The sequence below is a fragment of the Vombatus ursinus genome, unplaced genomic scaffold, assembly GCF_900497805.2.
Source record: "Vombatus ursinus unplaced genomic scaffold, bare-nosed wombat genome assembly UNPS02014813.1, whole genome shotgun sequence".
Lineage (NCBI taxonomy): Eukaryota > Metazoa > Chordata > Mammalia > Diprotodontia > Vombatidae > Vombatus > Vombatus ursinus.
This window is the reverse complement of record NW_020954591.1, coordinates 19,798,672-19,824,828: the sequence shown is the minus strand read 5'-3', so window position 1 is coordinate 19,824,828 and position 26,157 is coordinate 19,798,672. Positions and strand designations below refer to the sequence as shown.

At 37.9% G+C, this 26,157-nt stretch overlaps 1 protein-coding gene and 1 pseudogene across 3 annotated transcripts in view; both read right to left on the bottom strand.

Annotated features, from left to right (window-relative positions):
- Positions 1–1,316, bottom strand: part of LOC114054430 — a 1,854-nt pseudogene extending 538 nt beyond the window's left edge.
- Positions 1,317–10,954: 9,638 nt separating this feature from the next.
- MICU2 (mitochondrial calcium uptake 2) overlaps positions 10,955–26,157 on the bottom strand; it is a 178,282-nt gene continuing 163,079 nt past the window's right edge. The window contains exons 12-13 of one of the 3 annotated variants that reach the window (XM_027835253.1): positions 23,447–23,570; positions 10,955–11,173 (exon numbers count right to left, since the gene is read on the bottom strand). In XM_027835253.1, the coding sequence (XP_027691054.1) occupies positions 23,466–23,570 (105 nt within the window). In that variant the 3' untranslated portion in view covers positions 10,955–11,173; positions 23,447–23,465. Of the gene's footprint in view, positions 11,174–22,919; positions 23,209–23,325; positions 23,571–26,157 lie in introns of those variants that run through there. The other 2 variants (XM_027835252.1, XM_027835251.1) reach the window with 2 other exon arrangements.

Below are 26,157 nucleotides of genomic sequence, written 5' to 3'. Positions count from 1 at the left end.
CATCACCATCACCATCACCATCACCATCACCATCACCATCACCATCAATTAAGAGATATTTCCTTATAACGTCATTGTCTGTCACCACCCTGTTGGGGTACTGGGTGGGGGTGGCTCATCACCTGTGTCCTGTGGCAGCCGGGGCTTGGGCAAACAGCTACGGAGGGTGGGGAGGCAGCCACTACTACCAGGGTGGCTTCAAGAACCCTGTATTCATCTCAGTTCTATTTTTCAAGAAGTTATTTTCTTCCATCACCTCTTTTTCTAAGTTATTAATTCTCTTTTTATATCCTTCTTCTTCAGCTCTGACTTCTTTCCCTATTTTCTCCTCAGTCTCTCTCATTTGTTTTTGAAAACAATTTTTAAGCTCTAAAAAAAAATCTCTTGCTTTATCTCTTCTAGGAATTCTTGTTGGCTTTGTGTCCAAGTTTCATTTTTTTTTCCTTTGATGCTGTACTCATCAAGTTATTCTTTTCTTTTTTTTTTTTTTAAACTAGGCAATAGAGTTAAGTGACTTGCCCAGGGTCACACAGCTAAGTAAATGTCACGTGTCTGAGGCTGGATTTGAACTCAGGTCCTCCTGACTCCAGGGCCAGTGCTCTATCCAGTGTACCCCCTAGCTGCCCTCTATTGTTTTCTTCTTGATGTGTGTCTTGAGCTGCCCTGTTGCCATAGAAGCACTTTATGATGGGATTATTTTTGTTTGTTTATTTGCTCATTTTTCCATTTACTTTTTGACTCTGGACTCTGGCCTGAGCTTCTGTACTGTTAACATCCTTCCTTCTGCTGCTTTCAAAGCTCAGGGCCTGCACATTTTTTTAGTGCTCTCAGTGATGTGATTTGGAGCGAGGTCTGCTCACTGCCCACCTGGTCTGAGTTCTATGATTTTTGACCCAGGTTTAGGTCTGTCAGTTTGTTCCTGATTGGGAGTTTCAGTAGACTGCTGCTGGACTAGCTCCTGTTGGCCCACTGGGAGGTTCTGCAAGTTCAGAATGACTGAACTGTAGGCTCCCCTTTGGTTTGGGACTCCTGTCCTGGTTATTTCACTGAATACCACTGAAACCAATGGTTATTCTACTGGTCATTCCTGGTTACTCCACACTGGGCTGGAGGCTAGAAATGAGTCCTTGCTCTGCTCCTGGGATCAGAACCACAGAGCTATGGTTTGCTTCTACAACTTGTTCCTTGTTCAGCACACACAGGGTCCATGCTCATGACTTTTCTCTTCATCTTGGATCCCATTAACCCAGAACTTGGACCCAGAACTAGCTAGTAGAAAACAGAACTGTCAGATGGCACCCATTTCTGCACCCCATGCTAGTTTAGAGATCCCCTGGGATCTTTTCTGCTATGGTGCTTCTTACCCTGGTGCCCAGTTTTCACTTACTTTTGGTCTCTAGGTACTGGAATGCTCTGTGCTCAATGTGTTCTTGGCTAGACCCTGTCTTCAGTATCCACAGACCTCTCTTTCTGTCTATTTAAGCCACCTTGGCCTGGAAAAATGACTCATGATGACCTTTCTTGGCTTTCCTGATCAGGGTTTGGTCTGATGAGTTTTCTAGATGAGGTGTGGTAGGGAGCTAGGTTGTACTCCATCATCTTGACTCCGGCTCCCCTTGAATTTTTTTTTTTTTTTGAGAAGATGCTACCTAGAATACATTTCATTAGGAACATAAAGCTGCAGGAGCCATACTTTATTTTAGGAAGAAATGGGCCAGTCTGGAGGACCAATATTTGATGACCTCTGGACTAAGCCATTGTCAAGATAATCTGAGCCTCTAAGCTCATCTTTTCTTTGCCTTTAGCATGCTTGTTGCCCTTGCCAACTTTAAGAGCCAATCAGCCAGCAATGCCCAAGCATCCATATGATAGAAGGTATTGCTTTAGGCCCCATGGAACAAGAAGTACAACAAAAAGAAAGAAAGAAAAGAAACAAAAGTAAAAGGACACTATGACAGCTCCTACCCCTAAAGCATCTACTTAGTTTTTACCTCAGTCAGCATCACTGGAAGCAGCCAGTTCACTTTCTGGAGTGTCATAATTTTGTTTATTTATTTGTGTGTGTGTGTGTGTGTGTGTGTGTGTGTGTGTGTGTGTGTGTGAGAGAGAGAGAGAGAGAGAGTTTGGGGGGAGAGAGCTATGGTTTTATCAATGTGAGGAATTCTTCACATTGATGAAATTTGGTGTTGCTTTTTTCCCTCCACAGTACAAGACTCCCTCCATCTGCACGGACCAGCAACTCAACTGTAACTTATAGTCTTAGACGATTGACTAAGATACTGAGAAGTTAGATGAATTGCTACAGTTGTTACAGAGAACTGGTATGTCTTGGAGAGAGGACTTGAAATTAAATATTTCTGACTCCTTATCTTGCCCTGGTTTTGGACCTGCTAAGCCATTCCCTGGTCATTTCCATGCTGTGCCACCTGCATCTCAGGCTTCCACCTCTTAGCGGAACTCAAGCTCTCTCCCCTGTTGAATGTGAGCCTGAGCCTGACACTTTATTTTACCCTGGTATTAGGCCCACTAAGCTGGACATTTGCATGCTAAGAAACTTATTGGGATGGGAGGGGACCAGACAAATGATGTAATTGGTTTAGGGAATGAATGTCTGATGAGCAAATTCCCTTTACCAGTGCACATCAGCACTTTTTCTGTAACTTTTAGTCTTTTTTTTTTTTTTAAAGTGAGGCAATTGGGGTTAAGTGACTTACCCAGAGTCACACAGGTAGTGAGTTTTCAATGTGTCTGAGGTCGGATTTGGACTCAGGCCCTCCTGACTCCAGAGCCGGTGCTCTATTCACTGTGCCTCCTAGCTGCCCCTGTAACTTTTAGTCTTAAAGAATTTCAGGGTTGTAGGAAGATGGAGGTGGAAGAAGAGAGAAGGAGCTAAGAAATTAAATAACTTATCCAGGGTCACACAGCCATTATGTCCCAGAGATAGGACTTGAACCAAGCTCTTCTTGGTTCTAGAGTCATCTTATCACTCTGCCTCTCTTAAGAAGTTTATTATTATTATTATTATTATTGCTGTTGTTGATGTTGTTATTGTCATCATAGTATATAATATTAAACATCTGAATCTTTTGAACATTAGTCTAGGATTTCAGAACTTTTTGGAAAGGCCAGCAGGACCTGGAATAGAACCTTGTACAAAGTAAGAACTCAGTATCAGATGGGCAAAGATGACAAAAAAGGGAAATAACAATTTTTGGAGGGTCTGGGATAGAAGTGACAGACACAGAAATCAGAGACAGTAGCAAAATGTAGAGAAAAAAAGCGAGAACAGATGTTAAGAGGGAGCTGTGAGAAGTTTAGGTACAGGAGAGAGTCATAATAGGGGAGGGAGAAAAGGAATATAATTTAAAAAATTGAATCACACTTAATTCTTAGACATTTCTTATAAAATATAAACATCAGAATGAAGGCCAGAAAGAACCACAAATAAGCAGGACAGCTATGAAACTTACATGTAGAATTTATCATACATTTAAAAGGCAATCTGTACATAATCCAGACTTGTAATTTCATGTTCAATACTATTTTTCTGCTCTATTCTGTGTATGGAAATGCTCACTTTATTTAGTATTTGTTAAGTGGGAGCTCAGCAAATGTTTGTTGCTCATGTGGAGGAGGTTGGCATTATAGAATGTAGCATTTGGAATGTTAAAAATTTGCCTAGAGTTTCCAAAGGCTCGGTGATTTGGACCAATTTCCTACTTAGAGGACTGTAACAATATAACCAGTGTATATGGGTCAAAGCATAATATTTGGCTACTCAATTGCTAGCAAATATTTAGCAAAGGCAGATGAATGAACAATTTTCCAGTCATCCACAAAGGTCCATCCATCAAGTTAGCCATCTTTTGGAAAATTCTGCAATTTGTGGGTGTACTTTTGCTACCAAATATTTTTTCCCCCTTTTGAAAATACAAAGCTAGGACTCCCATCAAATAAGAAAAATAAATATTTGGCAAGGGTGCCATCTTGTGGAAGGTTTTAAAAGTTTAAAAATTTACTAAACATTACCTTTCACTTTTCTTTCTTTTTTTAAAAATATCATATTCCTTCTCCCTGTATTTGTTTTTGTAATAATTTTCTTTAATAAGTAAAAGGCCAAGAATATAGGATTAATTTAATTTCTAGAAAAGAAGATTACAGTAGCATTGCCCAGCAAAGGAGCTTTGGATAGGAATCTAGGAACTTGGGTTCTAATTTACTATACTAATCAATCATTTAACTTGAACAAGCTTCTTAAAATTGCTTTCCTCATCTACAAAACGATGGATTAATTGGTCTCTGACCTCCCTTCTAGCTCAGACATTCTATGACTCTAATAAAAAACAAAAGCTACCTTGACCAAAAGCTGCCCGACCACCAGTCAATAAATTCTTTGGCCAAGGTACCCACAAAACAAAGAAAACTACAAAATGGATGTCAGGTCTATGTGGCCCCCTTACTCCTCTGTAATAACAAGGGAAGAATAATAGAAAATGGACCATAGACTTTTAAGAATCACAGGGTTTTGACTATCCATGAAAATTCATTTGACTGGTGGTACTCTTAATGTGAGAGACTTGTCTAATGATCAAAAAAGTTCATATGCTGATGAAGTGTTCTCTGACTCTGTGTTCTTATCCATAAAATGGGGAGAATAGTTGTACAACATACATCACAGACTGGTGAGAATCAAAAGTGATAATCTGAGAAATGTGTATAGTAAGTTGTAGGCTGCTGGTTGGACTTTCAAAAAGATGGAGTGGTAGTGACTAAACCTAGTTCCAACTCTAAATAACAACAAATATGCTAAGTAAAATGAAAAAAAAAATAGCAACAATAACAGAAAGGTGGGGAAAAGAAAGAAATCCTCAAAGAAGAAGCCTTGCAGGAAAACTAAAGGGAAGACCAAAGAAGTGAGCAAGCAAAAAAACGAGGTCTTAATACAAAGAGTAATGAAATCCACACGGTAAAACCAAGTGAAGAGAAATGTCTGGAAGTAAAGAATGAAACTGCAACAATAACAGCTAACTTTCTAGAAGAAAGAAGGGAAATATGAAAAAAAACTTTCTGAGGTTTTAGAATTATAATTAGAGCTACGAGGGGCAAACTAGCATCTGTAAAATTCGATGTTGTACAGGGGATTGTTGTGTAGGTCTAGATTCTAAGGGTGCACTGGTAAATGTTTAACTGACTCTCAGGAAAAAAAAAACCCAACAACCAAGTGGCACGGCATACTTTCAAGTTTAATCTGCATTATTACCATTTTCTTCATCACTTTCTTAAGTTTAGACAATCAGCAAAACAATAAATCAAGCCCTGATTTGTAGTGTTTGCTTATTCATGAGGTGTGAATACTCACACTGAAAATTTAACAATCAGTTGATGCTGGTGGCTGCTGCTCACCACTGGTTACACTGTTAAGTCTTCTTAACTATATAACCATAGCCTGATTGTTAGACCAGGCGACCTCAAACTTTTTGGTCAAGGGCCCATTCACAATCCTTGAAATTATTTTGAACCCCCACCCAAAGAGCTTTTGCTTATGTGGCTCATATCTATTAATATTTTGATATTGGAAATTAAAGTGTCTTAGTACTATTATGAAAAGAATTTTGACTTCAGGACTCCCTGAAAGGGTCTTAGGGAACCCCAGGAGTCCCTGGAACACATTTTGCAAACCTATGAGGATGACAGCCTTTGATTTTGCTTCCAGCTCTTGAGCTTTTGTGATTCAATGCTTTACAGAGTTGATGAGAGGGTACCAGCCTTGTAAACTGCCAATTGTTATGGCTAAGAGTTATTATCATTAGCAGGATGTATGAGCTATGGGGCCCCACTACTGAGATTATTGGAAGTAAAATGGTTACCAATAACAAGCAAACTGGCAAAAGACCCACATGTACAAAAATATTCATAGCAGCTCTTTTTGTGGTGGCAAAGAATTGGAAATTGGGAGGATGCCCATCAATTGGGGAATAGCTAAGCAAGTTGTGGTACATGAATGTAATGGAATACTATTGTGCTATAAGAAATGATGAACAGGCTGACTTCAGAAAAACCTGGAAAGACTTGTATGGTTTAATGCTGAGTGAAGTGAGTAGAACCAAGAGAATGTTGTACACAATAACAGCCATGTTGTGCGATGACTAATATTGATAAACTTAACTCTTCCCAGCAATACAAGGATCTAAGACATCTCCAAAGGCCTTGTGATGGAAAAAAAACTATCCATATCCAAAGAAAGAACTATGGTATTTGAATGCAGATTGAAGCATACTATTTGCTATTATTTTTTCTTCTGTTGAGTTTTGTGTCCTCTTTCTGGTGGTTCCTACCATTGGTTCTAATTCTTACCTACAACATCACTAATGTGAAAATATGTTTAATAGGAATGTATATGTATAGCCTATATCAGATTGTGCGCCATCTTGGGGAGAGTAGTGAGGAGGAAGGGGGAGAAAAATTTAAAACTCAAAAGCATATGGAAGTGATTGTTGATAAATCAAAATAAATTAATAAAAAATCACTAATTTGAAAATATGTTTAATAGGAATGTATAAGTAGAGCCTATATCAGATTATGCACCATCTTGGGGAGGGTAGTAAGGAGGGAGGGGGAGAAAAATTTACAACTCAAAAGCTTATGGAAGTGATTGTTGATAAATTAAAATAAATTAATAAGAAAAAAAGAAAAAAAACAAGCAAACTGGCTTCCATTTGTAGTTCATTTACATGTTATAACCAGTTGACATGCCCTATGGTAATGCATGTGTAGAAGTGTGCCTTCTGTACTACTGGGAATCCACAGTGGCAACTAAAAATCAGCCTAAGATCTGGAAAGGTCCTTTCAGTAATCACAATTAAAACTCCTTGTTTCTGGCTCTAAATTTGTGGGAAAATTCCTGAACTTGTTTATTAGCTTGGAATCATCATATTTACTTCTTAACTTTTTGTTCATGACTGACACTTGCTCAGTTTCCTACTACCCCTGAGAAACTGTTTATTCTCCAGTTTATCTTGTTGATATCTCTTTAAGAACAACAAGGTCTTTAATCCCTGAAATCTTTGGAATTTACCCTTGAATTAATACTGCAGGACTTGACAATATTATTAATAAAACAAATAAATATTTGTAGTACTATAAAGGCTGTTTCCATGTTTGGAATTTAAATGAAAATAGAAAAGCAATTATATGCACATCGAACGTGATTTTTTTTTAACATGATTTTTAAGAATTGTTTTGTGTTTACCAATCATTGTTTGAGGACAAATAAATTGAATCAATATGTTATGACTTTTATTGTCTATTTTTCTTTAATGATATAATTATTTTATGTATGTTTTTATTTTTCACTCCCTTTTTCATTGTCTTACAGTTAACATGCCTTTTATTCTTGTGTTATTTAGGGAAAATAACAGGACTGTTAGTCCTCCTGGTAAGTGGTTATATATATTTTATCAAGGTGTTTTTTTTGTTTTTGTTTGTTATGAGTTAAAGATTTAATGGTCCTACCAGAAGTCCTAATGTGCTGATATCAGTTTTGCTTGCCTGATTATTGCCTAGAATGGGAATGGCTGAAGGGAGCAGAAATTAAATGTTGGGGGATTGTGGGGTCTTAGTGAGGAAGCATGTCTACTGGATGATTTCCCCCAGTCTTTTGCCATTGCTGGGATTAGTCAGGCAACATTTACTTGGTGAGAGAAAGGTACAAGTGTTGGGGGGCAAATGCAGCAAGTTGAGATGAAAAACGAACCAACCTGCTTAGTGGGTGGCAGTCAGAGTTGTATCTATACTGGTCAGCAATGTGAAGTGACTTGCAGATCATGCTAATTAATATTCTGGCTGTACTTACTCCCTTTCATTCTTGAAGATTTGGATTGGGAGGTTAAAATTTGTAGTTGTGTGAACAGGTAATTGATAACTGGCAGCTAGGTGGCACAGTGGATAGAGTGCCCAGGAAGGCTCCTCTTGGTGAATTCAAATCCAGGCTTAGATATTTAATAGCTGTGTGATCTTGGGCAAGTCATTCAACCCTGTTTGCCTCAGTTTCCTCATCTGTCAAAAGAGCTGGAGAAGGAAATGGCAAAATACTTCAGCATCCTTGTCAAGAAAACCCCAAAATGGGGTCACAAAGAATTAGGCACCACTGAAAAAACGACTCAAGAACAAATTGATAACTGATGCTAATTTTCAATAATGCTTGTGTTTTAACGTGCTTTTATTAATTTGATTCTAACTATGAATCATAGTTCTAACTCTGCATGTGAGACTTGAGTTCCCAGAAAACAATGGGAAAGAATCAAAAGGAATCACAGACAAGCAGGACATCTCTGAAACTTATATGTTGATTATCATGCACTTAAAAGACAGCCTGTATGTAATTTTATGTGCAATACTGTTTTTCTGCTCTACTTTATATGTGTAAATGCTCATTTTATTTGGAATTTGTTAAGTGGCAGCTCAGCAAATGTTTGTTGCTCATGAGGAGGAGCTTGACATTATAGATTGTAGCATTTGGAATGTCAAAATTTTGCTTAGAGGTTCCAAAGGCTCATTGGGAAGGAAAAGAAGGGGTGAGACTAAGTGAAATGACTAAAATACAAACATACCTCTAGAAGAGTTCTTAGCTTGAGGTCTGTGAACTGAAAAAAAGTTTTTTTTATAATTGTATTTCAACACAATTGGTTTCCTTTTTCATCCTATGTATCTTAATTTATACATTTAAAAACGTTATTCTAAGGAAGGATCCATAGGCTTTACTAGACTGTCAGAGGGATTCATGACACAGAAAAGGTTAGGTACCTCTTCTCTAGAAGATGATATAACTAACTCACCAGGAGATGTAAGGTTGGGAGTAGAGCCAGCAGGTAATTAACTGACAGGCAACATGAACGTGGATTCTGTTGGGACCAGGCAGAGGCTTGTATATTCCCACAGCACCACCTAGTGTTTATGTTAACTTTCTTCCAAAATAATTTTCTTTGATTTTATATTATAGCTTCATTCAATTTATAATCGACATAATTTTTGTGTTTTCTGAACTCAGATTTTCTTTGACAATTTTAAAAGTCCTTCATATGCTTTGTTGATATAGTACTAATGGGTTATTTTATATTTCAATTAAAAAATAAATGTTTAAGTATAACTTATAAAAGAGGATAAATCTTTTATATTAAAAAGCATTGTCATATTTTTTTTTTACTTTATCAAGAGTGATGTCACAGTGTTTTTTTTAAACACTGTAATTGAGTTGGAAAGGTCCCCAAAATCTTGGTGAGTAGAAGGGATTGTAGAGGCCATCTAGTGATTTCTCCAAACTCAGGTGACCTTGAGACAACTTCACAAAATGGTAGCTAAAGACAAAACGGTGTCACAGATGCTATTTCAATATTATAATTGTTGTAGTCATTGTATATATTGGCCTCTTGGTTCTGTGTATTTTACTCTTCATCACTATGCACAAATTATAGCTAGCCTTTATATAGCACATTAAGGTTTGCAAAGCCTTAAACTGAAGCTATTACCCAATAGGAGGTGAAAAGAATCATTCACAGTGAGAGAACCTGGGAGACTATAGCACTTACTAAATGAATTTTACAAATATGATCCCATTTTATCCTCACAATAACCCTGAGAAGTAGGTGCTATTATTTTCCCCATTTTACAGATGTGGAAACTGAGCTGAGAGGTTAAATGATTTGACCAGTTTACACATCTACAAAGTGTATGAGGTCAAATTTGAATTCAGGTCTTCCTAAATGCAGGTCCAATGCTCTATCCACATCTCTGCCATTTCTTAATGCACAATAATATTCCCATTGCATTCATCTACCACAGTGTTTTTTATTTGTTTATTTTATCTATTCAATTGATGCACACCTACTTTGTTTCCAATTCTTTGTTTCCACAGTGTGCTGCTATGGATACTTTGATCTATATTAGACTTTTGTTTTTGTCTTTGTCTTTCTTGATGCCTATGTACTTCAGTGAGATTGCAGGGTATCACCAACTTGGTTACTTTTTTTGTATGATTCCAAATTTAAATCTAGAATAGTTGAACAGTTTCCTAGTGTCTCAGTGTGCCTATCTTCCCATAGCCGCTCCAATATTGACTTCTCAACTTTTGTTGTTTTTGCCAATTTGTATGGCATGAAATAAAAGTTGTTTTAATTTGCATTCTTCTTACTATGAGAGATTTGGAGCATATTTTAATGTGGTAACATATAGTTTGAACATATCTTTAGAAAAATGTTTTGTTTAGAGGTTCCATGACATATTAGTGAAGGCCTTTTGATATTACGTATTTGTGTCACCCCTCTGCATATTTTGCACAATAGACTTTTATTGTTGATACTGACATAAATGCTTCTCTCCTTTCTATTTTTCATGCTACTCTATCTTTGCTGATTTTATTCATACAAAAACATTTCATGCAGTCAAAATGGTCTTTTTATCTTTTATGATCTCCTCTAGCTATGAAAGGTACTGGATACCAATCTTTCTGTTTTAAGTGTGACTTTTCATATTCAGGTCTTGCATTTATTTTGAACTTATCATACAATATAGTATAAGGAGTCTGTGTATTTCTAAAATGTTGCTTGGGAAGAAAATTCCTCTTTATCTAATTGACTAGGAAATGTGTCAATCATGTAGCTCAGTAGTAGTATTATTCCCATGCAGCTTTTAATTGTGACCCTGGCTCCTAAAACTTTACTCACAATAGCAATGAGAAAATGGCATTGGCTAGCAGAGACATATACTGTCAGCACCTAGCTAGCCAGATAATTTCTCTTTGAGAAACTGAAGCTGTCACCCAAGAGGAGGTGAAGAGACCATTCACATAAGAGAACCTGGGAGACCATACCACTTACCAAATGAACACACAAAGGCATCTTTTTTTTTTCTTTTAGAATGTTTGCCAAGCAGTTACATGCCCTTGCTGATTATGGGACACAGTGAGACAGGAATGGAGAAATATGTCCCTCAGTGAAGGCTATTTCCCATTATGCTCAGCCCATGAAGTCTTCCTTCCTTTAACTGGAAATAATGGGCTACTGCAGAACTCACCACATTCTCATTAGTAATAAGTCCTGCTGCTCATGCAATCTGTTCTTCTGAAACTATTCAGTCTTCGTCAAGGAGCAGCTAGTGTAAAGAGCTGTACTGCCTTTGTCTGTAAAAAGGATAAAGATTTTTCTTTAATTTTTATTACAAATATGACAAACATAAATAATTATGAATATTTCCTTATGAAACTATGAATCTTTATTAATGTGTAGCTTTTTAAAAAAGTATTTAATACATTTTAAATGGCAGTACCAATACTTCCCAGATTGTCTGTGTCTCTGTCCTCCTTAACTTCCTTCTGTTCTTTACATTTTTTCTTTCTTAATTATGAACTTGAAAAACACAAACAATATTTCCATATACCAAAAATAGAAAAAGTTGTCTATGAAACCATGAACTTAATTTGAAGCTCTGTTATATGAAGTTCTATGACAAGGAATCTCTATTATGTACATCTTGGGTTTTTTAGGACATAAAAAAGATTTTAAAGGAAGAGCACTGTGATTATTAACTTTGACCAGTAATTGTATATTAGTTTCTAAAGTATAATTTGACACCAGTGCAGGCAATATACCCCATAGAAGGTTGTCTTGATGTATATGATTTCAAAAGAACAGTGTTAAAACATTATCATCAACTCTCACCATAAAGTCATGAACTTTGCTGTAATAATATTTGTTTATTCACCCATGTACAACATGTATAACATTTAAAGAAACCAAGTCCTCTTATAATGTCTTTTAAATTAATTTTACGCCTATAGTAAAAAATTAGATTTCGATTCTTGGGAGGGAGTTGTGTCCAGCACATGCAAACTGCTACTCTAAATAATCTAATTCTGCTGATTTGGAAACTTGGGTCTGGCAAAAGGCTAATTCGGGGTTAAGGAAAAGTGGTAGGGTGGCACTTATCTAATCATTATATAAAACTGTGTCAGGAGTTTTCTCCTGAAATGAAAGACCTAGGTATACTTTGTGAGGTTTCCCTCATTTCTCTCTCTGACTTTTCTGCTGGGTCAAGACTGGGCAACTCCACCTGAGAATCTAATCTTGTCTGTCATTTTTCACTGCTAATATCTGGACCTTTTAAAAGTTCAAGGTACTAGAAAAGTTAGATATTAAAGGGAATCTTTAGGTGAATCCATTTGTTGTGTAATTAAACTACTTCTATAATTTGTTTTGTAAGCTGATTTTGTATGTTGGATCTATAAATCCAGAGCTGAAAGACACCTTAGAGATCCATTCTGACCCCTTTATTTTATAGATTAGGAAACTGAGCTCTAGAGAAGTGATGTAACTTTCTCAAGGTCACAAAGATAGCAAGTAGGAAAGTCAGTATTTGAACCTAGGTTCTCAGTCTCCAACTTGGAGCTCCTTCATCATGCTAAAGGTGTTTAAAAATTAAGTTTTATTATTATAAAAAAATTAACATTAGCATTTATTTTCTTTCCCTCATACCTAACCCTCCCACTCTGGCACTGGGGAAAAAAGGTAAAAATAAAAACCTTGTAACAAATGTGCATAGCCAAGTAAACAAATTCCCCTATTAGCCATGTCTCAAATATGTCTCATTTGCATCCTGAGTCCATCACATATCAGGAAGTGGGTAGCATTCTTCATTTTCAGTCCTCTGTAATTATGGTTGGTCATTGTAAAAATCTGAGTTCTTAAATCTTTCAAAAATGCTTTTACAATGTTATTTTCATAGTATAAATTGTTTTCCTGGTACTGCTAACTTTACTTTGCATCACTTCATAAGGTCTTTCAAGTTTTCTTTGGAACTGTCCCTTTTATCATTTCTTACAGCATAATTGTATAACAACAACAACAACAATAATAATGATGATGATAGCTAGTATTTATATAGTACCTACTGTATGCCAGGCAGTGTGCTAAGTTCTTTATAAATATTATTTCATTTGATCCTCACAATAACCCCAGGAGGTAGGTGCTATTATTATCCTCATTTTACAGATGAGAAACTGACACAGAAGTTGTGACATGCCCAGGGTCACACAGCTGCTTGGTTGGTTGGTTGTTATCCTTTGTTCTTGAAGAGGACCAAAATGACATCACTATGTTGAGGTAGTTTGTATCTTCCTGACTCCAGACCCAGTGCTCTGCGCACTACATCAGCATCAAGCTGCCTCTATTATATTTATATACTATAGTTTTTCAGTCCTCAATTAATGGGTATCTCCTTAGTTTTCAGTTCTTTGCCACCAAAAAAGAGCAGCTATAAAGACTTTTGTGCATATAGGGCCTTTTATTTTTTTCTCTGATCTCCTTGGGGAATAGGCTTAGTAGTGATATCATTGGGTCAAATCATAAGCACAGGTTAGTAATATTTCAATTATAGTTCCAAGTTGCTTTCCAGAACGGTTGGATCAATTTACATCTCCACAAGGATATCAATGTGCCTATTTAGCTGTAGCCCCTTTGACCACTTGATTATTTCTTACAAACAGAATATTCTTCCAGTAATTCAAAATGACTTATCTTGCTGCAGCACAACTCAATGACAGCATAGTTTTTACTTCACTAGATTTGGCGATTTCAAATGCTTTAACCCTTATACTTGGTTTATACTTTAGTCTTTTCATTAGCATCTACTTTTGTTTTCTTAACCTTTTTTGACTTTTGCAAATCATCTAAAAAAGGAACACCAAACTTTAGTAAGAAAATGGAATGATATAATATTGTGGTATTCTAACTGTGGCTTTAGAGAGACATACTGTAAGGTAGTATTGTAAAATTAAAGTGCTAATACCATTTGTAATGTTGTTTGATCTGAGAAGAATCAGAGATATTTAGCTCCTGCAATGTCTTCAAAGTTCTGACACCTAGTCCCCAAAATTTCAATATTATATTGCTCTCTGGTGACACATATTGGATAGAAATTTTACTTTATATTCTTTGGAATAACAGGAACAAAGTGATTGTATAAAATTTCATTTGCACCAGAGTACTATAACACATTTGTAACTAATCTTTGAATAAGAGGGAATGGAAAACACAGAAAACAGAAACACATCTATGATTTCAGGGTGGCTATAAAAAATACCTTAGATTCCAGAAGTTTCACAGCCATCACTAGATTTTTAGTTTTTGTGTGTCTTGGCTCCTTTATGATTTCTATTTTGCAATTCATTCCATGGTTCACTTGCTCATGTCTTTAGATATTTTAAAGCTGTTTCTGAAAAGAATAAATCTAATTTCTAGGCTGTTAGGCCCTTCATGTTTTGCTTAAAGTTTTATTTAATAAGAATTTCCTAATATTTTTCCATTTTTTGTATGTTACATTTTTGTTTTTTGCATTATTCTGGAAGAAGCTGATGCTGAATTTGGCTTCCTTTATTTTTTATAGTCTGGTTGGGCAAGAGGCTGTCATAAATCTGCATAAAAATTGTGAAGATTTTTCAAATTATTTACTAAGTATAGGATGTGTGTTGCCCACTTGGTTTATTTGTGTCCACATGGGTCCCTCTAGATGTGGATCACTGGGAAGAATGAATAGCTGTTTCTAAAATCTCCTTTGCTCACCCTGCCAGGAGGGAAGCAGAAGGTTAAGGCCATAAAGGTGACTGCTCTTCTCTCCTCAGAAAGAAGGTGCTAGGCTAGAATTAAATACTTTTAGTGTAGGGAAAATAATTTTTAGGTTCAAATCACTCTCCTGATAGCTATCTCTTAATGGGAGGAGTTCCCCAAGGTATGCATGTATATATGTTTGTGTGTGTGTGTGTGTGTGTGTGTGTGTGTGTGTGTGTGTATGTCCGAAGGCTTGTCTCTCTTTTCATCAGATGCAAGTTACAGAAGAGAAACATAGTAAATAGCAGACAAACTCCATTTATCTTAACCAATGGCAAACAGAAATCAGAGAAATTATATACATTGGAATATGCTAGGCAATACAAAGTAAATGATTGCTTAGAGAAATGCAAATTAAAACAACTCTGAGGTACCACATCACACCTATCAGATTGGCTAACATGACAAAACAGGAAAATGATAAATGTTGGAGAAGATGTGGGGAAATTGGAACACTAATGTATTGTTGGTGGAGTTGTGAAATGATCCAACCATTCTGGAGAGCAATTTGGAACTATGCCCAAAGGACTAGTACATATCCTTTGATCTAGCAATAGTAGCCCAAAGAGATCATAAAAAAGGAAAAGGACCCACATGTACAAAAATATTTAGAGCAGCTCTTTCTGTAGTGGCAAAGAATTGGAAATTGAGGGGATGTCCATCACTTGGGGAATGACTGAACAAGTTGTAGTATATGAATGTAATGGAATACTATTGTTCCATAAGAAATGTGAGCAGATGGATTTCAGAAACCTGGAAAGACTTACACGAACTGATGCTGAGTGAAGTGAGCAGAACCAGAAGAACATTGTACAGAGTAATAGCCTCATTATGTGATAACCAACTTTGATAGACTTAACTCTTCTGAGCAATGCAATGATTTAAGACAATTCCAAAAGACTCATGATAGAAAATGCTATCCACATCCAGAGAAAGAACTATGGAGTCTGAATGCAGATTGAAGCATACTATTTTCTCTTTTTTTCCTTTCTTGTGGTTTTTCCTTTTTGTTCTGATTTTTCTTTCACAATACGACTAATGTGGAAATATGTTTAATATGATTGTACTTGCATAGCCTATATCAGATTGCATGCTATCTTGGGGAGGGGAAGAAGGAGGGAAAATTTAGAACTCAAAATCTCATAAAAATAAATAAATAAAAATACAGAGTAAATGAGTTGTCCCATTTGAAGCAAGTTATCTCAGCTCAACCAACTATGAAACCAAGTCCTGTATCTCACCCAAGGGTAAATTCTCTAAAGTCTTTAGTGTGGTAGCCAGGGAATAGGTGCTGACTCCTAGGAATAACAGCTCCTCCCACAGTCCTTCTCTCTTACCAGGTACCTCTCCCTAAAGAGGACCTGGAACCATGTGTATCATTTCTTGAAGTCAGAATTAAGAGCTCTTTTCTCCCAAGATCTCTCCTCTTATGAAGTCTGCCCCTCAGGCAGGCACGGAGAATTGAGTAATTCTTCACCCAAGAGAAGTCTTATGCAATGGACTTGCATTATACAAGTATACAAATTAAACAGGTTCCCTCCTCTTTATCTGTTCTATGACTTGATAGGAAGTTTTATTTTTTATTTTTGGACAAGAATGGCTGAGGCTCTGCAAGTAGGGGTGGGTGGCAGAACTCGTAGGGACTAGGCTTATGAGTGTCTAGAAGAATTAGGGTACCTTCTAGTGTGTTATGCACTGAGGTGCACATTTCTTTCCTGCCCCCATTTTTGATAGACACTTCACTCTACAGTTTGCTTTCCCCCCAAACCAGAGAATTTCCTCTCCCCCTTTGATCCCACCCTTTGGCTGCTGCTGCCTTCTCCTTCTGAGGACAGCAACTGAGGAGGGGCAACTTTGAGCATAAAGAAGGCTGGAAGTTCAGAGGGTACTTGCAATATGACTGTGCAGTAGCAACACCCAGGAATTTGTTTTTTTTAATGTACTTCTGACTCAATCTTTAGGTGTCCTTCCCCCACCATATCTGATCTGTCACCTTTGCAACATTTTTGCAATATCTCTCCAATGTGCCCCCTTCTCTCCTCTGACATTGCCACTACTCTGGCACAGGCCCTCATCACCTCATGCCTGGACTATTGCAATAGCCTGCTGGTGGATCTCTCCCCATTTCAATCACTAAAGTGATTTTCCTAAAGCATAGATTTAATCATGTCACACCCCCTACTCAATAAACTTCAATGGCCTCCTGTCATCTCCAGGATGAAATACAAAATGCTGTTCCATGTTCAAAGTTCTTCATAACCTAGACCCCTCCTATCTTTTCAGTCTTCTTACACCTTACTCCCTCCCATGTACTGTTTGATCCAATGACACTAGTTTCCTGGCTGTTCCCCAAACAAGACACACCATATCATATCTTGGCAATGGGCAAGTCCCATGGCTGTCCCTCATGCCTGAAACATTCTTCTTTCTTCTCTTGGATTACTGACCTCTCTGGCTTCCTTTAAGTCTCAACTAAAATCCCATCTTTTATAGGAAGCCTTTGTCAACCCCTCTTAATTCTAATGACTTCCCTCTGATAATAATTTCCTATTTATCCTTCATATAGCTTGTTCGCACATATGTTTATTGTCTCTCCTATTAGATTGTAAGCTCCTTAAAAGCAGGGAGCTTTCGCCTCTTTTTGTTTCTCCAGCACTTAGCATAGTGCCTGGCACACAGTGGGAGTAAATAAATGTTTATTGGTTGATTCAATCCATTCCCTATGGAGAAGGGGAAATTTCATTATTTCCCTGGTGCCTTTAACTCCCATGGTCTGGTTATCTTTCTCTAAAACATAGCAGGGTGAGAGAGAAATAAGAAAACTTACATAGGGATTTATTTCAGTGTCTGTTTGGAAGCCAGATTGACTGGAGAACCTAGTGTGAAAGCAGGGTCCAGCATTAGTCCCTCATGAACTGACCTAACTTCCTGGAAAGGTCCAACCTGTTTCAAGGCCTTGCATTCTATACCCTACTCATATTTGCAGCTGATCAGCCAAGGTGGGCAATTTGAAGTAACTGATTGAAACAACTACCTTTAATGGCCAATGTAATGTGTGTGTGTGTGTGTGTGTGTGTGTGTGTGTGTGTGTGTGTAAATGATACAATGAATTGGGCAATCAATTCACAGGTTGGATCATGAATCATTCAGAAAATGATTAAAGGTGTTGAGACAAGCTGGAGTCAATGATATTTGTATTCTTTCTTTATCTTGAGATAGAGAACTACTCAATGCCAGTGACCTTTTTTTTCCAGTGGATTACCTTGGAGACAGATATTCTTTAGGTCACTAGACCTCAAAAATGATTGGGAATAACAGCATTGATATTTGTATTCATTCAATATTAAGTGTGACAAGTGAAATACAGGTTTTCCTAGATCTAGAACAGGGAAGGATCAGTTCAAATAGTCGCTGGAAGGAGGGAAAGAAGGTAACCCCAGTGGCTCTCTCCATGTGCAGATTCTTATTAATTTAATTTGAAGCCATTTATTGCAGAACTTATCTATGTTTAACTTTTTGTTGACTAATTTCAAACTATAGTTATCCTTTCCACATTGTGGGGGGTTGGGGTGTGGCACCTCTGAGACCTGGAAAATCTGCATAAAATTTTTGGCTTTCCCTTCATACCAGAGAAGAAGTCTAAATTATTATGGTATTAAAAGATCAAATCTAGTGATATTATACAATACTATATGTACATTTTATGCAATCCTGAGTTTCTAAACTTTTTCTGTCATCTGCTAGCCTTTGTGTGTTGTCTGTGGCTTCCACAAAACTTCCCCAAAATTCTCATTTAATTTTTATTTTTTTTTATTTTTTTTTTTAATTTTTAACATGTGTTTTTAAAACTTTGGGTTACAAATTTTCTCCCTTCCTCCCTCCCCACCCATACTCATTGAAAAGGCAAGCATCTCCATACAGGGTATAGATGTGTAGTCATGTAAAACACTTCTGTAGTAGTCACATTGTAAAAAACTTAAGTATATTTCCCTTCATCCTATCCTATCCCCCATTTATTCTATTCTCTCTTTTGACCCTGTCCCTCCTCAGAAGTGTTTGCTTCTGATTATCTCCTCCCCCAATCTGCCCTCCCTCTATCAACCCTCTGCTCTCTTGTCCCCTCCCCTCCCATTTTCTTGTAGGGTGAGATAGATTTCCATACCCCATTGTGTATGTTATTCTCTCCGTAAACCAAATCCTATGAGAATAGGATTCACTCATTGCCTCTCACCTGCCCCCATTTCCCCTCCACTGTAAAAGCCTTTTCTTGTCTGTTTCATGTGAGATAATTTACCCCATTCTACTTCTCCCTTTCTCCTTCTCCCAGTACAATCCTCTCTCACCCCTTAATTTTATTTTCCGATATCACCCCATTCATCTTCAACTCACCCTGCACCCTCTATCTGTCTATCTATCTATCTATCTATCTATCTATACATACATATAATTTTTTTCCCCCTCCCACTACCCTAATACTGACAAAGGACTCATGAGTTACAAATATCATCCTTCCCTGCAGGAATGTAAACAGTTCAACCTTAATAAGTCTCTTATGATTTCTCTTTCCTGTTTATGTCTTCCATGTTTCACTTGAGTCTTATATTTGAAAGTCAAATTTTCTATTCAGCTCTGGTCTTTTCCTCAGGAATGCTTGAAAGTCCCCTATTTCATTGAATGACCATTTTTTTACCCTGAAGGATTATACTCAGTTTTGCTGGGTAGGTGATTCTTGGTTGTAGTCCTAACTCCTTTGCCCTCCGGAATATCATACTCCATGCCCTCCAGACCCTTAATGTAGAAGCTGCTAAATCTTGTGTTATCCTGATTGTGTTTCCACAATACTTGAATTGTTTTTTTCTGGCTGCCTGCAATATTTTCTCCTTGACCTGGGAATTCTGGAATTTGGCTACAACATTCCTAGGAGTTTTCTTTGGGGATCTCTTTCAGGAGATCAGTGGATTCTTTCAGTTTCTATTTTGCCCTCTGGTTCTAAAATATCAGGGCAGTTTTCCTTGATAATTTCTTGAAAGATGATGTCTAGGCTCTTTTTTTGATCATGGCTTTCAGATAGTCCAATCATTTTTAAGTTCTCTCTCCTGGATCTATTTTCCAGGTCAGTTGTTTTTCCAATGAGATATTTCACATTCTCTTCTATTTTTTCATTCTTTTGGATTAGTTTTACAGTGCCTTGATTTCTCAAATTGTCATTAGCTTCCAATTGCTCCATTCTAATTTTTAAGGAAGTATTTTCTTCAGTAAGCTTTTGGACTTCCTTTTCCATTTGGCCAATTTTGCTTTTTAGGACATGCTTCTCATTGGCTTTTTGGACCTCTTTTGCCATTTGGGTTAGGCTATTTTTTAAGGTGTTATTTTCTTCAGTATTTTTTGGGGTCTCCTTTAGCATCACTCTCAGTTTTCCCTCTACTTCTTTTACTTGCTTCTCAAAATCCTTTTTGAGCTCTTCCATGGCCTGGGACCAATTCATATTTTTCTTGGAGGCTTTGGATGAAGCTTTGGCTTTGTTGTCTTCTTCTGGTTGTATGTTTTGATCTTCTTTGTCACCAAAGTAAGATAATATAGTCTGACTCTTTTTGCGCTGCTTGCTCATGATCCTGGCCAATTACTTGAGTTATAAACTCTTTGTTTGTTAGGTAGGGGTCTTTTTCCAGTGTGGAGAATATACTGTCCCAAGCTTCAGGGGTTTTGTGCAGCTGTTTTCAGAGATACTTCCAGGGACCTGTAAATTTTCAGTTCTTCCAAGGTGCTATGATCAACGGTGAGGTATTTACTCCTTTTCTGTCCTGTGCTCCATCCTATGAGTGACCACAAACACTCTTTTCTGTCTTGGAACTGGGAGGAGGATTTCCTTTCCACTGCCACTACAAGCCACCACACCAGCATTCCTCCTCACCCCAGGACCGCCACCCAGATCCAAGCATGAGCAAAGCAAGAGAATCCTGCACCAGCAGAGAGATCCCTGCAATCCCCCTGTAATCAGCTACTGGATTCCCTCTCAGTCTGTGGGTTGGAAGCTCAGAAGGGGGCTGAGTTTGGGGAATGGGGCTGGAACCCTGGGCTTCTCTCTCATCACAGAAACAGATGTTTCCCACTGACCTTATAAGTTGTCTTTGGCGTTCATGGGTTGAGAAGTCTGCAAACTGCCACAACTGCCTGCGATTCAGTCCTCTGAGAGCTGCTCCAGGTTCGCTGTGGCCTGTGCACCCATGCTGAACTATGTTCCTCTCCCAGCCCAGAGCAATATACCTTTCTGATCAATCATCTAGGTTGTCTTGGGCTAGAAATTTGTTTCACTTTGTCTATTTGTGGGTTCTGCTGCTTTATAATTTGTTCAGAGCCATTTTTTATAGGTATTTGGAGGGGTTGGGGGGGAGATCAAGCAGATCACTGCTTTTACTCTGCCATCTTGGCTCCGCCCCCTCATTTAATTTCTTATGCAAACCTGTGATACAGCAAAACCATGATGGGGAAAGTCACAATGTGGAAGGGATAACTATACTTAAGAAAATCTTCTAATGTGATATTTGATAGGGCCATGGTAAAGAAAAAAAAATCTTCCACTAAAGTCCTACTCCATTTCCAAATTGGGCTGGTTAGTCCCTCCTTAAGCAACCCCTTGAAGCTCTCCAGGGTTCACTATAATGGTGCTGGACTTAGTATGGACATCTGGACTGGCTCAGCCATACCGCACCTCAGGACTGCTAAACTCAAGTGATGTGCCACCCTTAGCCTCTCCAATTATAGGGATTATAAGCACTTGCCACCATAGTTAGCTCTAGAAACTTTCTTACCACTGCTCTACTAACTAGTACTTCCATTAATCAGTACCTGGTATTGTCATTCTTCTTTACTATAAAACCTGAGTGAGCTTTCTTGTAGTGAAGGTGATCTTGTACCTACTGGGAAGGATGGATCTTGTAGGAAACTGGTGTGCTAAGTTTGAGGACAGCTGCTCTGAAGAACCACTGTTAACCTCCTTCTTCATCTTGCCATGGCCTAAAGATCATTTCATCTAAAGCTTATGAATCCAGAGTCAGTTGTGTCCACTCTCTCTGGACACTGAGAATTGGTTGTATCCTTTGCCTTAAACATCCCCACAGCACCCCCCTCCATCCCTCCTCCCAGCTCAAAACCTGCCCCCACTTCACTTGAGCCCTTGAACTTCCTCCTTTTGTGTGAGTTAAACTTATCACATTAAAAGATCTATTGCTTTATGCAATCAGGTTTTGTTTGATTCATTTGTGAAAGAAAATTCATTTGTGATTGATTACTTGTAAAGAGAGTGAGGCAGAGACTAGGAGTCAAAACATAACAGGGAAAGTGAAAGACACACAAGGCATGCTCAATTCATTGGTGACTAGGAAAAAAAGATGGCTATTGAGGATATAGTAGTTAAGGAAAATTACTAAGATGCAGATGAGGTCACAAGTCAATTGATTTCAAGATTTCTTTTTGGAGCTCAGCTCTGAGGAGTCTATAAGTCAGAGAACAGAAATCTGGGGATGATCTGATTATCCTGATCTGAGAACCCTCACTGGGACAAGGGATTTAGGTTAGTTTCTCTTTGGAGCCTTCTGGTCTTTGTCCCAGAATTTTTGATCTTTCCTGCTTCTCAGAGGGACAGTGCCAACAATTTTTCCCTTGTTCCTTTGGTGAAAGGGAGAACAGAAGGTTAAAAATCAAGCCAGTTGACAGCAGACAGGGCAAGAACTCTCACTGGGGGAAGTGGAGCTGAGCTAGACTTCTGTGGGTATGGAAGCTGCCTGCTCTTTGGGCTGCTGAGCATCTGCCCTGAATTGTGGACTCGTGGGTTTTTGTCTTTGTATTCCCAACACTTTAGCACATAATAGGTGCTTAATAAATGTTAAGCTGAATTCTAAAGTCCGGTATGAGAGACTGCTTAAACCACAATCTTTATCAAAGAAAAGAAGTTTTCTGAAACTTGTCAGTATTGGCCTGAAAGGTCACCGTCTAATAAGGAGAGGAACCTTCTTTCTTGACACCTCCTCAATGGATAAAGTTTATTGCCTTCAGAGGGCTTATAGTATTTTTAGAAAGCAAAAAATTAGGAGGAATTAAAATGAAAATGTATACATTCCTACATAGTTTATAGTGAATAGCATTAAAATAAAAAATTATAAGATGAATCAAATATTTTAGAGTAAATAAGTATTGTTTTAAATTTTTTCTTACATTATCCACTCTTTTTTGAAGTTTTAAAGAATATGTAGAAAATTAAGCACTTGGTTCACAGTTTTTGATAAATACTTTATTATAATTCTAATTCAAATACTGATATTTTTATCAGTATTTATTCAGACCCACAGCAGAAATAAAAAATACAGAAAATTCCCAAGAGACTAGAAAACTTATACTGAGTTTCTGATTTAATCTTTTAATTCTGGATCGTATGTCTTTGGAGTGTGATAGTAAACATATATTTATGTTCACAGGTACTTCTCTTGCTTCCAATTAGCCAATTGTAGTATTGTTGCCAACAAAATTAGAGGCCACTACAAATATCATGTTCTTACCCCTGAGAATAGAAAACATAATTTAATCTTAGATTAGAATTTAACAAGTCTAAAATCCACTTTTGTAAATTTCCATGATTTCCTGGTAAAAGAAGAAAAATTTCCTTGATGAAACTTGATTAGTCTTATAAAATTATATAATTAGAAAGCATGTCTCTTACAAATACATTAATGAATAGAACTTAAGAAGGCACTTAAAATATAACATCTGGTTATTTGAAACACTGGAATTCCCACTACCTTAGATTTTTTTTTGTTTTTATAAATAGCTTTTTCCAGCTTGTTTCCAGACTTCTTTTAGTGCTTTGATACTTTCTCTTTTCACACATTTCCAGTATTCTTGCATGCCTGGCTGCTGTGGTTCCTGTTTACAACAACAAAACCCCAATTTAATAATTTAATGTTCATTGCGGTATTTCATTGAAAGTTAAATATTCTTTATAGTAATGATCATTTTGTAGTTATGGACAAATCTCTAGGAAAGAAGGGAATCAAGGGGGTTCAAGGTTTCAAGCCTAGCAGACCAGAAGAATCAGAGCTAATGATAGAAATAGAGAAGTTGGAAAGGGAAGCTATTTTGAGGAGGAAAGCCATGGCTTTTATACTGGACATAATCTGAGGTGGCAGTAATATCCTAAATGGAAACTTTCAGGAGATAACTAGAAATATGCACATCCTTGCTAATTTTAGGGGAAAAGGTCAAGAGCAGGGGTAGGGAATCTGTGGCCCTCTAGGTCCTCAAGTATGGCCCTTTGACTGAATTCAAACTTCAGAGAACAAATCGCCTTAATGAAAGGATTTGTTCTGTAAACTTGGACTCAGTCAAAAGGCCACACCCAATGACCTAGAAGGCCACAGGTTCCCTACCCCTTGTCTAGAGTTTACTTATATTACAAATGAGAGTATCTGTTTCTGATGCAAAATGCTTCAGACAGTCATTCATTTTCTTTAAAAAGTCCTAAGCTTTTCAGTACTCTCAATTCATCTTACAATGTGGAGATATTCACTAAAGTCTTAACCTTTCGGGTTCCTTTTTAATAAGGAGTATTTGCCGTGGATTCAAGACTGGCAGCAATAGGACTGGCAGTAGCAGCCAGGATGAAAGAAAGTACAAAATTAGGAGGCCATGAGCAGGAGGCAATCTAACCCATGTCAAAGTGCACAGAAAATATTTGAAACTATGAATCTGGAGGGTTTACTGTATTTTTGGAGCTCTTTTGAAATAGTGGGGCTAAAGTTGTCGATTTGAGAGTCACAGAGGTGACAAAGTCATGATAGAAGATACATTTTTCAAAGGAGTGTAAACAGAGAAAAACAGGGATTCTTTAAGAAATACCTACATGGGTGGGGGGGAAAGTATGTGAATAGGTAGGCACCTGTGAAGGAGACAGAAAGTATCACTGAAGTCAAAGCAGGATAGACAACTCTTTCTAATGGAGGAGACAGTTTCAAGAAGGAAGAAGTGATCCACAATGCTCAGGAGAATAAGGATAGAGACAGAAACTTTAGATATGAATATGCATTCCCTGATGACCTTTGGGAGAGTGCAATGGTGGGGTCAGAAGCCAGTTTTAAGGAAGTTAAAGATGGCTGTGAACAGAGTCTCTTATTTGAGAAACTTTGCATTAAAAGGATTGAAACTGGACAATTAGAAATAGCAGGGTTAAGGAAATTTGACACAGCCTTTCTACTATCTTTAAAGACTTTCATTGGGGCTACTGTAAAATCTCTTGTGACCTATCTAAGGCCGAATGAGGGGTGCACATGAGGTGAGAATGGTGAACTTATTTTTCTCAAATCTATCTATTCTCTGCCAATCTCTTTGCTAAACTCCAATCTTACATCTCCAACTGCCTTTCAGACATCTAGAGCTGGCTGTCTGGTAGAATTTGAGACCTAATATATCCAAAACATAATTCATTATCTTTTCCCCTGAACTCTCTCTATACCTTCCCTATTACTTTAGAGGGAAACACTACCCTCCTAGTCCCTCAGGCTCACAGCCTAGAAGTCATCTTAGACTCCTCATTATCTTTCACATACCATAGCTAGGCTGTTGCCAAGGCATGTCAATTTCATCTCTGTAACATCTCTTGAACACGCCTCCTTCTCTCCTCCGACACTACCACCATTCTAATGAGGCCCATACCTCGTCATCAACACCTCACACCTGCACTGTTGTACAGACAGTTCTCACTTTATGTAAATTTGCATTAAGCAAATTCAACTTTCCCTAAAGAATTCTGAAAGAACTCTGCATTCCAAAAAAACCCTATGTTAACTTTATTGTACAGTACCAAGCTTTCTCTCTCTCTTTCTCTCTCTCTCTTTCTCTGTCTCACACTCTCTCTCTCCACCCCTGCTCCTCTGCTGGGTGCTCAGCTCCTCCAACCCTCCAAAAAAGCCCTTAAAAAACCCAAACCCTCCAAGGGAAGGCAGAAGAATGGACTCAGAGAGATAGTCACTGCCTGACCAGATGAGGGCTTGTTTTGAGACCTCAACACTGAGAAAGGAGACCTTTGTCCCGCTCCACCCACCCACTGTGGGTCTGCCCTCTGGTACCATGTGTCTAGCCTGGCTCCCACACGCTGCCTGTCCTTTCCTGTTTGCGTCCATGTCTGGCCCCCATGTGTCTGGCCCTGGCCCCCACATGTTTTTCCTCTCTCTCTCCATTCTCTATTCCCTGAACTGTGTGCTGGCCCCCTCCCTCCACAGGGCATGACCTCCTTCCTGTCTTCCTCTTTCTCTCCCTCCCTTCCTCAGTCTGAGTGAAATTTGCATTAAGTAAAAATTGCTTTATGTAGAGGTCTGGTCCACTTACGTAAAACGAGAACTGTCTGTAATAGCCTACCAGAGGGTCTGTCTGCCTCAAGTCTCTCCCTACTCCAATCTATCCTCTATTTAGCCACTAAAGTGATTTTCTCTTTTTTTTAAAAGTGATTTTCTTAAAG